This window comes from Anolis sagrei, chromosome 2 (assembly GCF_037176765.1).
Source record: "Anolis sagrei isolate rAnoSag1 chromosome 2, rAnoSag1.mat, whole genome shotgun sequence".
NCBI classification, from domain to species: Eukaryota; Metazoa; Chordata; class Lepidosauria; order Squamata; family Dactyloidae; genus Anolis; species Anolis sagrei.
In genome coordinates, this window is record NC_090022.1 from 212,370,188 (window position 1) to 212,385,047 (window position 14,860).

At 38.6% G+C, this 14,860-nt stretch overlaps 1 protein-coding gene across 1 annotated transcript in view; it reads right to left on the reverse strand.

Annotated features, from left to right (window-relative positions):
* Positions 1 to 14,860, reverse strand: part of SH3GL2 (SH3 domain containing GRB2 like 2, endophilin A1) — a 138,910-nt gene that overhangs the window by 17,173 nt on the left and 106,877 nt on the right. Inside the window, exon 2 of the mRNA XM_060762425.2 lies at positions 6,934 to 7,002. Coding sequence (XP_060618408.2) covers positions 6,934 to 7,002 — 69 coding nt within the window. The remainder of the gene's footprint in view (positions 1 to 6,933; positions 7,003 to 14,860) is intronic.

Consider the following 14,860-nt stretch of genomic DNA (forward strand, 5'->3'; position numbering starts at 1 on the left):
GAGCCTTCTTCCAGATCTGGCATCACCCGCCATTTCTGGGATGGAAGGAGCTGTCACTTCCACCACTGCCCACTTATCATCTGGAAGTACCTTGTCTTTTTCTTGCAGAGAAGATCTAGGAAGTCACTTCCTGACTGTTTTCCTTCCTTGTTCTCTCTTATGCTGACCTCTCCTGTCTGCAGTTGGGAAGGGAAAAAGTAGGGAAAAGCAACCAATGTCAGATAGGAGAAGGAAGGAAAACAACGGAGAGTAAATTTACTACTTCTCTTTGGTTTTGGTTTTTTTTAAAAGCAAGACACTTCCAGCAGGATGGTGGATAGTTGTAGTTGTCTCCTTGCCAGTATCATGAATGCTAGAGTAAGAGATCTCCAATGGAGGGTGCCTGTAATAGCTGTTAGGACAAAGAGTCACTCCAAACTCTGTGGGGGGTGATGTGTAGGGTGTGCAAGACTCTTTTATTACATTAGGGTTGCTGCAGTCTTCTCTATGGCTTAAACACCAGGCAAGGTGTTATAGGCTAGAACAGTGGTTCTCAACCTGTGGGTTCCCAGGTGTTTTGGCCTACAACTCCTAGAAAACCCAGACAGTTTACCAGCTGTTAGGATTTCTGGGAGTTGAAAACCAAAACATCTGGGGACCCATAGGTTGAGAACCACTAGGCTAGAAGATGGGGTAGTGTGGAGCTGTGGTCCAGAGTGTGTATGTCAGGCCAGAAAGTCCACTACAGGCTCTGTAAAAATTCTGTTCACTTGATGTCTGACTGAAGGGTATCATATGAATTAAGCTTTAGTCTTGGAAACATGGCTCCAGAAAACCCTCATTTTTCTTGCAGTCTTGGACCCATTCTTAGTGAACGGACAACATGAAAGGAAAATATAAGTGGCAAATCACAACAAGAGAAATTAAACACATGCTGAGTTGGAAAATTCCAGCATTCTTTTCAATACAGTAGAATTTTTACATGTCAAATCCTTTTGTGTATTTCTCGCATCTAAATCCCCATATTTGCTTTTACTACCTGTTGAAATGCATGTTCACAAATACCTTGCAGGTAGACCACATCACCCTGGTCATATCTTTTGGTTACATAAAGTCTCTGCCTTCTCATTTTCCCCTCTTCTGAGTTCTCGCACTGCTACTCCTCTAATCTCCAGCCATGTGTTCCCTCTGCCATCGAAAGGTGATGAGTTAAGAATGAAGACTGTACCTAATCTTTTCATTAGTAGTAAATGCAAAGCCATTAGTAACCGTTTAAATGTTCAACACTACAAACTGCCTACATTGCTTGTTTTTGGAATCTGTAAGTGAACTCTGGAAAACAACACAGAGAATTTGAGACATGCTTTGTCAGCTACTTTGCTAAATAAAGGCTAATTCCTTCCAGTTTCCATACTTTTCTCAAAAAAGACCTAATTTCCTTTTTTGGAAAAACATCAATTCCCAGCATGTTGAAGCATGAAGAAAAGTGGAATAAATTCTTCCTCGTCCACTGGCATTAAACATTTGAATAAATTATTATCAGTAAGAATATTATACAGGTTGAGCATCCCTTATCTGGAAAGCCAAAATCCAAAAAACTCCAAAAATGTGTACATGAGTGGCAGTCATAGTGACAACTGTCCTTTCTGATGGTTCAATGTGCACCAATTTTGCTTCATGCACAAAATTACCAAAAATGCTACATATATAATGACTTTCACATTATATGTATACGGTATATATGAATCCTAAATAAATTTTATGTTTAGACTTTGGTTTCCTCAAATTTCAAAATTTTAGATCCCGCTCCTAACAGGGCCATTGTTACACCAGTTGTCAAATGACACAGAAGATCAGGGAAGGATAGACTGATTGCTTATGGATTCCTTAGTATTATTTACAGGGAAAGGGATAATAAGCTCAAGAGCTAGGATGGAGATCTGTTACCAATTTTGTAATCTTCTACCATTGCTAGCTCTAACGCATAGACCTCTCTACACATATGTATAATTAATAGTTGACACTTGGGATATCACTGCTTTTGCAGCTGCTGCTACTATACATCAAGTTGTTTCTTGCTTGTGAAATCCTTAAGGTGATCCTTTAACAGGATTTTCTTGGCAAGATTTCTTTAGTGAGGGTTTGCATTTGCCTTCCTCTGAGTCTGAAAGAGCAAGTTGTTTAATGTCCCCCAATAGGTTTCCATGGCTGAGCAGGGATTTAAATCCTGGTCTCCAGAGTCATAATCCAGTGCTCAATTCACTAAACCACAGTAGTTTTTGATATTTTGGATTCTGCTCTTGAATTGAATGGGATTGCTATTGACAGTAACTGGTCAACTTATCAACAGGTTGGATGGAAATCTAAATTCAGCCCTTGTCGAGCTACCACCTTTAACTAAATCATCTCCTCCCGCACTTCTCTTCATGCACACCTGCCTTGATATGGACATAAAAGTATTGACTTGTATAACTAAACTATTCTCTGTGCCCCAGATTTATGTATTCATCAAACTGCTTCACTGTCTGATGACAGAAAGCTCTTTGGGGGGCTAGGGAATAATTAAGGTTTATTAGATGTCATTACAATGCTTAGCACAGTGAAACGCTGGTCTAATTGAGGTCTCTAAGCACCAACATAAAATGGAAAGACAAGAAGAATGAAAGCAGTAAAGGAAGAAGAAAGGGCCAATGGTCTGAGCTTTGGATGAAAACTCTGGAGTCAAGGATTCAACTTCCTGTTTGGCATGTCACCCATTGGGTGAGTATGTCACATTCACTCATCCTCAGAGGAAGGCAGTGGCAAAACAAATCTTGCCAACTCCAAGAAAGCCCTGTAATATTTTCACATTGGAGTTGCCACAAGCTGGAAGCAATTTGAAGGCAAACAACAACAACAACAACAACAACAACAACAACAACCACAGGAGGAGGAGGAGGGGGAGGAGGAGTTTTAATAAAACTGGGCTGTAGCTTCTTAAGTCAGCTTTTATCCCCCATTCAATGCAGACATGGCTCCCTCAGGCTCATTTAGTCCTTATAGAAACTCTGTGAGATATTGGGCACATATAAGTGACATCAACAGCAATACGCAATCACATCTTCCAGGATGCACTAATGCTGTACAAATGTGCATAGTCACTACAACCTCTGTATTCACACGTAACACATTCCTGGATTTCACATGGATATGTGAAACTATGGATAATAGTGAATCCTATTATTTTCAGTGGGATGAACAATTGAGGTACCAATAAGAGGGTATTGCTTGTAGAAAAGGCTCTAAATGGATAAAGTAAACCTCGGATAAGTGAAACTGCAAGTACTGATTCCGCAGATATGGGGGTCGAACTGTAGTTGTGAATGTATCATGTACTTTTAAGAAACAGTCAAGTATAAATCTATGCTACACTCTACCCTAGTGTTACATTACATTGGATAATTGCACAATGTAGTTACTTCCTAACCACAAAGTGAAATGAAGGACCTACAATCTCCTAGAAAGCATGACCACTTGTGCAGAAGTGATGTTGGTGTAACACTGAATATGCAAACCAGATTAGAATAGTACCGTGCTGCAATGGTTGTGAAAGCTGATAAGAAAAAAAAATCAACCCATTGCAATGTGGTGTTGGAGAAAGGTTTTGAGGGTAATGTGGATTGATAAAAAGAGAAATAAATAGATCACAGAGCAAAGCAAGCTGAAGTCTCTAGAAGCCAAGATGACTAAACTGAGACTGTCATACTTTGGCCATATCATGAGAAGACTCACTAAAAATATTCACTAAAAGGTTGGTAAAGTAGAAGACAGTGAAAAAAGAGGAAGACCACATTCCAGATGGATAGACTCAAACATGGAAGCCATGGTCCTTAGTCTGCGAGCCCTGAATAGAAATGTTGGGAATAGAATGACTTAGGGTGCCCACCCTCTGTTTGACTTCATTTTACCTGCCATGGCTGAATGCTATGGAATCTTGGGATTTATAGTTTGGTGAGACATCAGCATTCATTGGTGGAGAAAGCTAAATATCTTGCAAAACCATAGTTCTCATAACTCCATAGCATTGAGCCATGGCAGTTAAAGTGGTGTCAAACTGCACTAATCCTATAGCATAGATGCATTCTTGGAGGCCTCTCATTCATAGGGTTGACATAAATTGAGGTTGACTTGAAAGCAACTAACAAAATCAAAAAGTTATTCTAGTATAAATCACCAATTTGATATGGCCATCAAATAGCAGTAGCTAGAAATAATGTGTATGCGTAAGAAGGGGCTGATAATTGGTGTCTAACAGGAGCCTTCCTTCTAACACAAACAGCAGATTCAGAAGAGTTATTTCTGTCAGGAACATAGCAGGGAGGGGGCTCTCAACTCTCTCCCCCTTCCTGCTGGGATCCTGAGGATTCTTAGCTCCTGGTAAGAGCATCACATTTAAAAACACACACACACATTAAATATCACATTCAGGTTGGTTTTGAGGAGAAAGTATTATTACTGTTTTCAGAGCAATCTCTATTCAATTCTCTATGTACAGCTTCAAAGCAATGGCCTAAATTTTAATTTCAAAATGGTCTGCCATGTAAGGTATGCCCCCCTTCCACTGTAAAAGGGCCTTGCACAAATGAATGGGTTGGGAATGATTGAGGAAAGTTATTGAAAAGCATAGAAAGAAGGCCTTCAAGATTTCCACTCTGAGAAGCAATGTGTTTTAGAGCAGTAATGTTTTTGTCAGGACTAGAACCAAGCATCTTTTGGATACCATTAAGAGCAAGCAAGCAACCTCTTTATCAGGATCAGTTTGTCCTATTGGCCTCTGTTCCTTGGTCATACTATCTTTGTCCTCTGTTTGTTAAAGGAAATGTATATCTAACAAGCATCTGATAATTACTGCAGCACTTGACACCCCAATGTAAACAACAACAATAACTCCTACAAAAGACGGAGAGGCAAGTGTATTTAAGGATAGATCCATGTCTTTAACTATACAATTCAGTTCGTCTATTTAACGCATCTTGTGACCTCAAAAATGAAAACGGATCATCAAATCTTTCAAAGGACAGTTCATGTTCTCGATCCTTGTCCAATCCATATATAGTTGCCAAGTGAATGTAGCAGATAGCGGCTTGAGATTCAGCTGTACATCCACATTCCCATCAAAAGAAACACCCAGTAAATTTAACCAGATTGAGACCAGCATCAAAATGGAAATGGGGATGAGCATTATAAAGTGCATTCATACTAGCTACCTGTGTGAGCCTCTCTGTCAGGACTGGCTGTTCAGATCCCTGTACTCACCCTGATATGATGCCACAGGGTAAGATGAAAGTAATAATGCTTCCTCGGTGCAGCAGTAATAAGACACTGGATATCATTTATATATCTGATTTCGGTGTATTATGTTTAGTGTTTCATTGTCCTTATGACTGACCCTGTTTGAAGCCACCTAAAGGCAATTAGCATCAGCAGTTCTTCCATTCAAATCTGTGTTCTCTGTGTGAGAGGGGCCCCGTCTACACTGACCATTTAATACAGTTCAAAGCTAGCTTCAAATTACAGCAGCAAGAAAATAAACACTCACAAAAGCATGCCAAATAAAGTCTTTAATGTGTGGCAATGCAATGGTTATGTAATTAACATCTGGGTCTCAATCTAGTTTCAAGATTTCCCATGTAATCATCAGTACAGCAAAAAAATACTTTCTTCAATTCCATTTTGAAACCACATTGAACTGTCAGTGCAGATGTGCCCAGAATTTTGCTGCTACAAGACACATGTGTTTCCTCCAGAATTTCACTGCTACAAGTGGCTTTTGGAAAACCATGCTCTTAAATGGTTTTTGAAGTCTAGCAGAATCAGACAAATGTGGTCTGAATGAAGCCATCAATAACTTCACATTTATTTATTTTTTTAAAAAAACAGGGGCCATCTGCATCATTACATATGATAATTTCAGTGCTCTCTGAGGTTATATATAAGTGTATGTGTGTGTGTTTTGACAAATACAGCTTTCTAAAAGTGATGCACTAAGATGAGTTTTTAAATGTTCTCCAACCCTACAAGCCTATTCTGCATAATATATCAAAAAAACAGACTGCCTGCTGTCAGAATGACTGTACGCAGACTACAGCTCATATACTGGATTCTAGGTTAAACGTTTTTCTTAAGGTACATCTACACCAGTGTTTCTCAAACTCTACTCCCCCAGATGTTTTGGATTTCAGCTCCCAGAAATTCCAGTCGGCTTACCAGCTGTTAGGAATTGTTAGGAAGCCCAAAACACCTAGAGGAGCAGAGTTTGAGAAACACTGATCTACACTGTTGAATTAATGTGGTTTGATATCAATTTAGGAGCTATGGCCCAATGCCATGGAATCCTAGGAATTGATATTTAGTGAGCTCTTTGGCAGATAACTCAAAAAACCTTGTAATATTGCAACTCCCGTGATTCCATAACATTGAGCCATGGCAGTTGAAGTGATACCAATCTGCATTAATTCTACAGTGCAGATGCACCTTAGTTAACCAAAGGTGGGGGTCGTGAACCTCCAAGCTACACAACCTCTCGCTGTGGGAGGTACTGGCTGAGAACTCAGGATGATGGAGAAGGACTCAATTGGAGTAGGTGAAAATACTTTCTTTAATTGTATGCATGAGAATAAGCCTCATGTAAGGTTAGGACTGTATCCAGAATCTCTTTTTGTAAACAATAGTTTATATCAACATTTTTAAATAATGCCACTATCATAGCAAATGCCAAAATCAGATTTCATGAGAAATGACTACATATTATTAAGTGATCATGTTATCCATGTCTACATTATAAACTTTATGTTGGTTGATTTAACAGCAGCTCATTTGTGCTTAGTGAGGAAGTGTGGTTAGTTAGCTTTTCTGTCAACAATGAGGAAAAAACAGCAACCAATGATATGGCAATAAAACTATTTTCAGACTCACCCTTTCCATTTCTTTGAAATCTTCATCTAGCTTGGTTCCTTCTGCTCCGCCTACCTTCTCACTCACTTTCTGTAAAAAGAGAAAAACAAAGAGATAAATCTAAGTAATAATGGCAAGGCAGGGAGACAGACATGACAAGACAAGACAATTTCCTACTGTGTTCCCAGTGAAGCATTTAAATTTTTATCAAATTCCTGATTTGCACATTATATAGGTCAAATGTAAATTGTAGTAACTGAGATGGTTATAATAAAGATTCACACTCCAGTGCAAAATTTACAGCTGAAAATTTACACAAAGATTTCCCTCAAATGGAATTTCCCCCATATACTTTATTATCAGACACAAAACAGAATATTGTGATCTGGAGATTGGTAGAATGAGGGCTCATCTGCACAAAATCTGACATCAGCCTGGAGCAGAAATGCTCTGGACCAGCCCTGAATGCTGCATAGCTGTTCAGACAACCAGAAAAAGGGAATATTGTCAACATTCATCACACAGCAACCAGCCAGAGAGCTCTGGAGAGCTTGTAGCCATCGTCATGCACCTTTGCTGACATCATCAAATGCCCATGCAACTACAGAGAAGAAGAGGAGGGTGTCAGATTTGCTGACATCAGTGAAGGTACCCAGTGATGGCCAGGAGTTTTCCAGCTGGCTACCTCTGAGTTGTAGACATCCATCCTAGCGCGATGAAAAAGGGATCAAGAGACTGACCCATGTGGACATCAGTCTGATTCATTTTGGAGCTAGCCTGCTGTCCAGAATCACTTCAAAGTACTGAATTGCTCTGAAGTTTCAGTAAAAACCTGGAGCATTTCTCAACTTTGCTTTATGCAGGATTAAATTTCCTCAGCCCAGTTTACCCCATGTCAAAGACTGGAGATACTTGAATGTCATCTGGACATCCATGTTTGATTTCAGGTTCACTTCAGGGTACCTGCAAAACATGGACTGTCGTGTCTACAAACATCATTCTCAACTTCTGGAAAGATTCAGTCAGTATTGCCCCTGAAAAATCCTACACATCTCTTAGGAAGAAAGCAGACAAATGCCAGCATTCTGGAAGAAGCTAAGAGCACCAGTACTGAAGTAGTGATCCTCTGCCATCAACTTCACATTGTCTAAATATCTGATCACCATCTCCCTAAGCAGTTTACTTTCAACTCAAGAAGGGAAAATGGGGACTTCCGGTGCGCGAAAATGGCGAGGAGACAGGCACTGTGAAGCTCCGGCGAGTGCCAGCCCTGTTCAGGTCGATCGGGTAGAGCGAAAGCTCCCTTCCCCCACGCGGATAGACACGGGGGGAACAGCGGAACCGGGGAAGCCGCCGACGGCCTAAAAGGGGGTCCCTTCCTCAAGAGGGGACCACCTAAAAGGCCCGGCAAGGCTCCCGAGGTACGGCGGATCGTGACAGGGCGAGAGGGTGAGGAGCCCGAAACATCCTCGACCACGCGCATTTTAATGGGAAAGAAGCAAGGACACCGGTAAAAGAGTGAGTACTGAAAAAGAAAGGACTCGGTGAGGGAGGTGGGAGACCCCTTCCAAAAGGAAGGAAGGAAGACATAGACAAGTTCTGACGAACGGAGAAATAAGGAAAGAAAGAAATTGGAGGAAGAATAGACACCCGAAAGAACGAGAGGAGAATTAAGACTACTATTATTATTAACTTTAAGACATAAGATATAAGCAATAAGAGAAAGGAGAGAAGGAGGGAGGAGGAAACAGAAACGAGAAGCCAGAAAACTTTAATAAACTTTAACAAAGAACAAAGAACTTTAATAAAAAATCCTAAATAAACAAATATACAGAAAAAAAAAAGAGAAGGGGAAACAGGGAGGAGGAGGAGACTGACCTTGAGAAGGATTGTTTGGTCTACACAGCCTGATAACAAGCGCCGACCGTGTGGAAAGACGAGGAGTCTCGCGAGAGACGCGAGAGACGCGAGAGGGACGGATCTCGCAAGGAAAACCGCGAGAGTTTAAGGAGAAATAAGTTGAAGACAGCAAGAGGGGAAATAGGAAACAGGAAGAGGGAAACAAACCCGAGGGACACAAGCCTGGCAAAGAGAAGGGCGGAAGAAGAAGCCAAACGGAATATAAAGAAAGCAGTACACAGCGAGGAAGCGAAGAACCCAAAGACGGAAAATAGGCGATAAAAAGCAAAGGAAAGGAAAGGAAAGGAACGAGATACCAGAAAGAGAAGAGGAAACAAAGAGAAAGGTAAAAATAAAAATATTTATATAGAATAACAAATAAATAATAATAAAGCAATAAAAATAAACAAAAATAAATAAAATAAAATAAAATAATAAAATAAAATAAACAAAACTAGAAAATAAAATAAAATAAATTTCTCTGGCAGAGGCCCTTCACCCTCTCTACGAAGTTATATATTTAAAAGACCAAAAGCTCTGGAAGAGCAGACACCTCTGAACTAAAACCAGAAGGCGGCTACAGAGGATTCAAAGTTTAAAAGATCCGCAAGGAGAGGCCAGAGAAACAGGCTGGGGAATACAACGGGTGGACCCCACGAGCCCCCACAGACCTAAATAAATATTGTTAGACCAGTCTGAAGAGCTACACCCAATAGAATAAATAAAAAAAAAAGGGGGAAATAATAGTGGGTATAAAGAGAAAGAACCACTATAAAAGTAAATGAATTTCTTTCAGAGTGAAATATACAACCAGATGGCGACGATAATAAAGAACAAGAATGGGAAAGAAGTCATAACCCAAACTCCTAAGAATGGAAAAGAAGGAAAGGAAAACAAAGAGGCAAACAAAGAGAAAGAGAAAGACCCAAAAGACCCAAAAGACCCCAAAGAACTCAAAGAAAATAAAGAAACCACATCCACACCAAACCTGAGTAACATCAGCAACCTGGGAAGAAGACTATCCCTAGGGGAAGATGTAAGACTGAAGGAACTTCTGAAGGAGATAAGGGCGATTGGGAAAGAACTGACGGAAATGAATGAGAAACAAGACGCATACCAAAAAGTAGCCCAAGAACAAATGGCAGAATTGAAGAAAGAAATAAAACAGGAACTGGGAATGATGAGAAAAGAGCAAGAAGAAATGAAGGAAGAGATTAAGCAACTACAAAAGAAGAATAAAGAGAGAGACGAGGTACAAGACACAACACATGCCAAAGTGAAAACATTAGAAACAACAAATCAGAAACTGATGTCCAGACAAGACGCCCTGGAAAGAAAAGAAGCAGAATACCAGCTAAGACTAAGAAGTATAAGAGAAGAGAAGGAGGAGAATATAAGAGAAAAAGTTACGGAGATACTAGCAGAACTACTCCAATGCACAACACAGTATATGGGAGAACAGATGGACAGGGTCTTTAGAATCAATACAAATTTCGCAAGAAGAAATAAGACTGACCGAGACACAATAGTACAATTTACCAGAAAGTTCACAAGAGATGAAATCTTGAGGGCAAGCAACCAAAGAGTAATCTGCTATAAAGGCAGAAAGGTGGTAGTAATGAAGGAATTCCCAGGACAGGTAATCAGCAACAGAAGGAAATATGCCTTCCTCACAGAAGAGCTGACAAAACAAGGAATGAGATATAGATGGGAAAAAGAGGAGGGACTGATGACAACGTATAAAGGACAAAGGTATTGGATCAAGACAGTAGAAAAAGCAAGACAATTTTATGAAGGGATAGTGAAGGAGAGAGAGAGAGACACGGGAGAAGAAGGAGAACACGAAGGAAAACAAACAAAAAGACAACGCACAATATCGCCGAGGAAGGAAGAGCTTGATCCAGGGAATTACAGACCAAACCTGATAGGAATACACCAGATGCCAAATAACAGACCAGAGGAGGATGTAGGAGAGATGGAGGAGGAAATAGAAGAAGAGGAACAACAAGAAAAGAAGGAAACAGAGGGCATATAAAGTTAAGGAAACAATTGTTGATATGCATGCTAATTTAAAAATTTATTGTAATAATATTAATGGATTAAACTCTGCGAATAAAAGGAATAAAGTTTTTAACAACCTAAAAAAAAGGAAATGTCAAATAATTGCCCTACAAGAAACACATATAAGTCACAAACATACGCCACACCTAGAAAACAAATATTTGGGGAAGGTATATTTTTCCTCCTCCTCGGAAAAAAAGAGAGGAGTGGCAACCTACATAAAAGATAACATAGAGTCTAAATTGGCATTCAAGGATCAAGAGGGGAGGATGATCGGAGTAATAATTATATGGCAAAATCTCAAAGTTTTAATATGTAATGTTTACGCCCCTAATGAGACAAAATCAAAATTTGTAAAAACACTACAAGATCATTTAGTAAAACAGGAATATGATAAACTAATAATACTAGGAGACTTTAACTGCGTAGTGGACGGTGAAAGGGATAGATCCTCCAGAGAAAAACAGAATAAGAAAGGAAGGAAAATAGCGGGATGCATGCCCAAAACAATGTCAAAGCTCCTGCAGGAGTTGGAAACGAAAGATGTCTGGAGACATAAGAACGAAACAGGCAAGGATTTTACTTTCTTCTCGGCCAGACATAATGTCTGGTCGAGGATAGATATGATATGGGCATCCTCGTCACTCTTACCAAAAATTAAAAATATAAAAATCCACGCAAGATCAGAATCAGACCACTGCCCGCTAGAGATGGAAATCAGAGAGGGAAAGGGAGAATGGAGGTGGAAACTGGAAGAAAACCTATTAATAAAGGAAGAAGACATAGAAAGGAGCAGAGAGAAACTGATAGAATATTTTGAGAAAAACGATACGGAAGAAATAAAAACATTTACTCTGTGGGAGGCCAGTAAAGCCGTAATGCGGGGACATTTCATGCAACAAAAAGCTAGAAAAAGAAGGGAAGCAATCCAAAAGCAAAAAGAGATAGCAAATAAAATTGAGGCAGAAGAAAAGATTCTAAAAGAGGACCCAAGAAATAAGAAGGCAAAAGAAAGATTAACGGGGTTACAGAAGGAGAAAGAATACTTGGAGATAGAAGAGAGAGCAAGGCAGCTGAATTATATAAAAGCGGAATATTTCCAAAACGCTAACAAGCCAGGCATCTGGCTTGCTAGGAAACTAAGAAAAAAGAGAGAATCCAGAGCTATAACAAAAATAAAAACAGGAGAGCAGATCTTTACAGAACAAAGAGATATAAGAGGACAATTTGAGAAATATTATAAAGTATTATATCAGGACGAACAAATAAAAAATGAAAAAATTATGAGCTACCTTGGGAAGAGGAAAATCCAGAAAATATCAGAAACCGAGAGGGAAGCACTAAATAGAGAGATCTCCGAGAAAGAAATAATGACAGCAATAAAAGACCTCAAAACAAACAAAGCCCCAGGCCCGGACGGGTTTACGGCCCTTTATTACAAAAAATTACAAGATCAGATAGTACCCCAATTAAAAAGAGTTATGAATGAAGTAAGAGAAACAAAAGAAATACCCCCTTCATGGAAACAAGCAAATATATGCGTTATTCCAAAAGAAAATAAAGACCCAGAGAAACTAGAAAACTATAGGCCAATATCACTGTTAAATTTAGATTATAAATTATTTAGCAGCATATTAGCAGAAAGATTTAAAAAATTTCTCACAAATTGGATTAAGGAAGAACAAACAGGATTTATCCCAGGGAGGAGTCAAAGTGAAAATGTTAGAACGATATTAGATTTAATTGAATATTATGATAAAAATATACAAAGGGAAGTGATGTTTCTGGCGATCGACGCGGAAAAAGCGTTTGACAAAATAAATTGGAATTTTTTCAAACTACTATTTAAAGAATTGGATTTAGGATATTATATGATAAACTCAATTGAAGCAATATATAAAACGCAATTCGCTAAGATTATAATAAATGGACAAGAAAGTAATGGAATTGAGATAAGAAAAGGCACGAGGCAGGGTTGCCCACTTTCACCGTTAATATTTATATTAACACTAGAAATGCTACTAAATGATATAAGAGAAAAGGATGAATTAAGAGGTGCAAGGATAAATGGATACTCTTATAAATGTAGGGCATTCGCCGACGATATAATTTGTATAATCGAGGAACCAAATAAAAATTTACAAAGATGGCTAGAAACTATTGAAGAATTCGGAGCAGTAGCCGGTTTTAAACTAAACTTAGAAAAAACAGAAGCAATAACAAAAAACATAACAAAAAGGAAGATAGAACAGATCAAAGAAAACAACAAAATAAAAATCGTGCCGAAACTCAAATATTTAGGTATCATAATTACGGCCAGAAACTCACAACTCTTTGAAAATAACTATTTAAAGACATGGAAAGAAATTCAAAAAAATTTAGAAAATTGGAAACACCTGAAACTATCGCTACTAGGAAGGGTATCATGTATTAAAATGAACGTATTACCAAAGATGCTGTTTCTCTTTCAGAATCTACCTATAATTAGAAATCAGAAGAATACAAAAAATTGGAATAAAGATATTAGAAAATTTATCTGGTTAAATAAAAAACCCAGGATAAGCCATACAAATTTAATAGATGAGAAAAACAGAGGGGGATTGGCGCTGCCTGACCTGGGTCTATATGCAGAGGCCTGCGCCCTAGCATGGGCCACGGAGTGGGTGAGATTAAAGAAGGAAAAAATATTAAATCTAGAGGGGTGCGACCTGCGTAGAGGGTGGCATGCCTATATTGGCTATGAAAAAACAAAGTTGGAAAAAAACTTCAAAAATCATTTTGTAAGGGCAGCTATTATTAAAACCTGGGATAAATACAAAAAGAGAATGTACAGCAAAACTCCGACATGGATCTCCCCCCTTGAATCATGCCAAAGAAGGGAATTAGGCTGGACTAAATGGCCAAATTATAGAGAATTAGTAAAAGAAGAAAAAAGAGAAATCATTCTAAGACCCCTAGAAGATATAAAAATAAACTACCCAAATATGACATGGTTGCAATACAGGCAAATACAAGAGTTTTTTGCCAAAGATAAAAAAATAGGATTTGAGAAAACGCGGAACACCTGGGATAAAATCTGGGAAACCGAAAGCAAAAAAATCTCTAAAATATACAGAGAATTATTGCAATGGAGCACAGAAGAGGAGAGGGTGAAAGACTGTATGGTCAAGTGGGCCAAAAATGTGGGTAGAACGATCAGATTAGAAGAATGGGAAATGATTTGGAAAAAAAAGTTGAAATATTTAAAAGCTTACGATATGAGGGAAAACTGGTGGAAAACCTTTTTTAGATGGTACTTAACACCCTGCAAATTAAACAAATATTATAAAAACTTAAATTCCAGATGTTGGAAATGTGGCAAGGTAGAAGGGACACTGTGCCACATGTTATGGCACTGTAAAAGAATAAAAAATTATTGGAAAGAAATACAAACTACATTACAGAAAATATTAAAAATTAGGATACCCCTAAAACCAGAAATATTCCTGTTAGGAATAATAAAAAATAAGATGGACAAGAACACAGATAAATTGCTATTCTTAGCAACCACTGCGGCAAGGATATGCCTGGCAAAAGTTTGGAGGAAGAAGGAAGTACCTAAGATCGAAGATTGGAAGAAGAAAATGATGGAAGTCAGAAATATGGATAGCCTAAGCTATACACTTCAAAGAAGTAAAGGAATTGAGGAGAAAAGAACAGATTGGACAATTTTTAAAGAATACCTGAGACTAGATAACTAAAAACAAAACATAACCAATCCTAGTAAATATGAAAAGACAAGCATAAATGAGCTTTAAAAGCACTACCGCAAAAACAAAAATTATAGAAAATGGAAGAAGGAAAAGGAAGAGACCAACCTGCAGAGTCCTGGAAGTCGACAGGATGGAAGAAAGAACTCTTTTCTTGAATCTTTTCTTTTTAATGTCTAAGTCTTTTATCTAGAACCTATTTACTGTTTCTTACGCGACCCCCCCCCCCCCATTCCAGG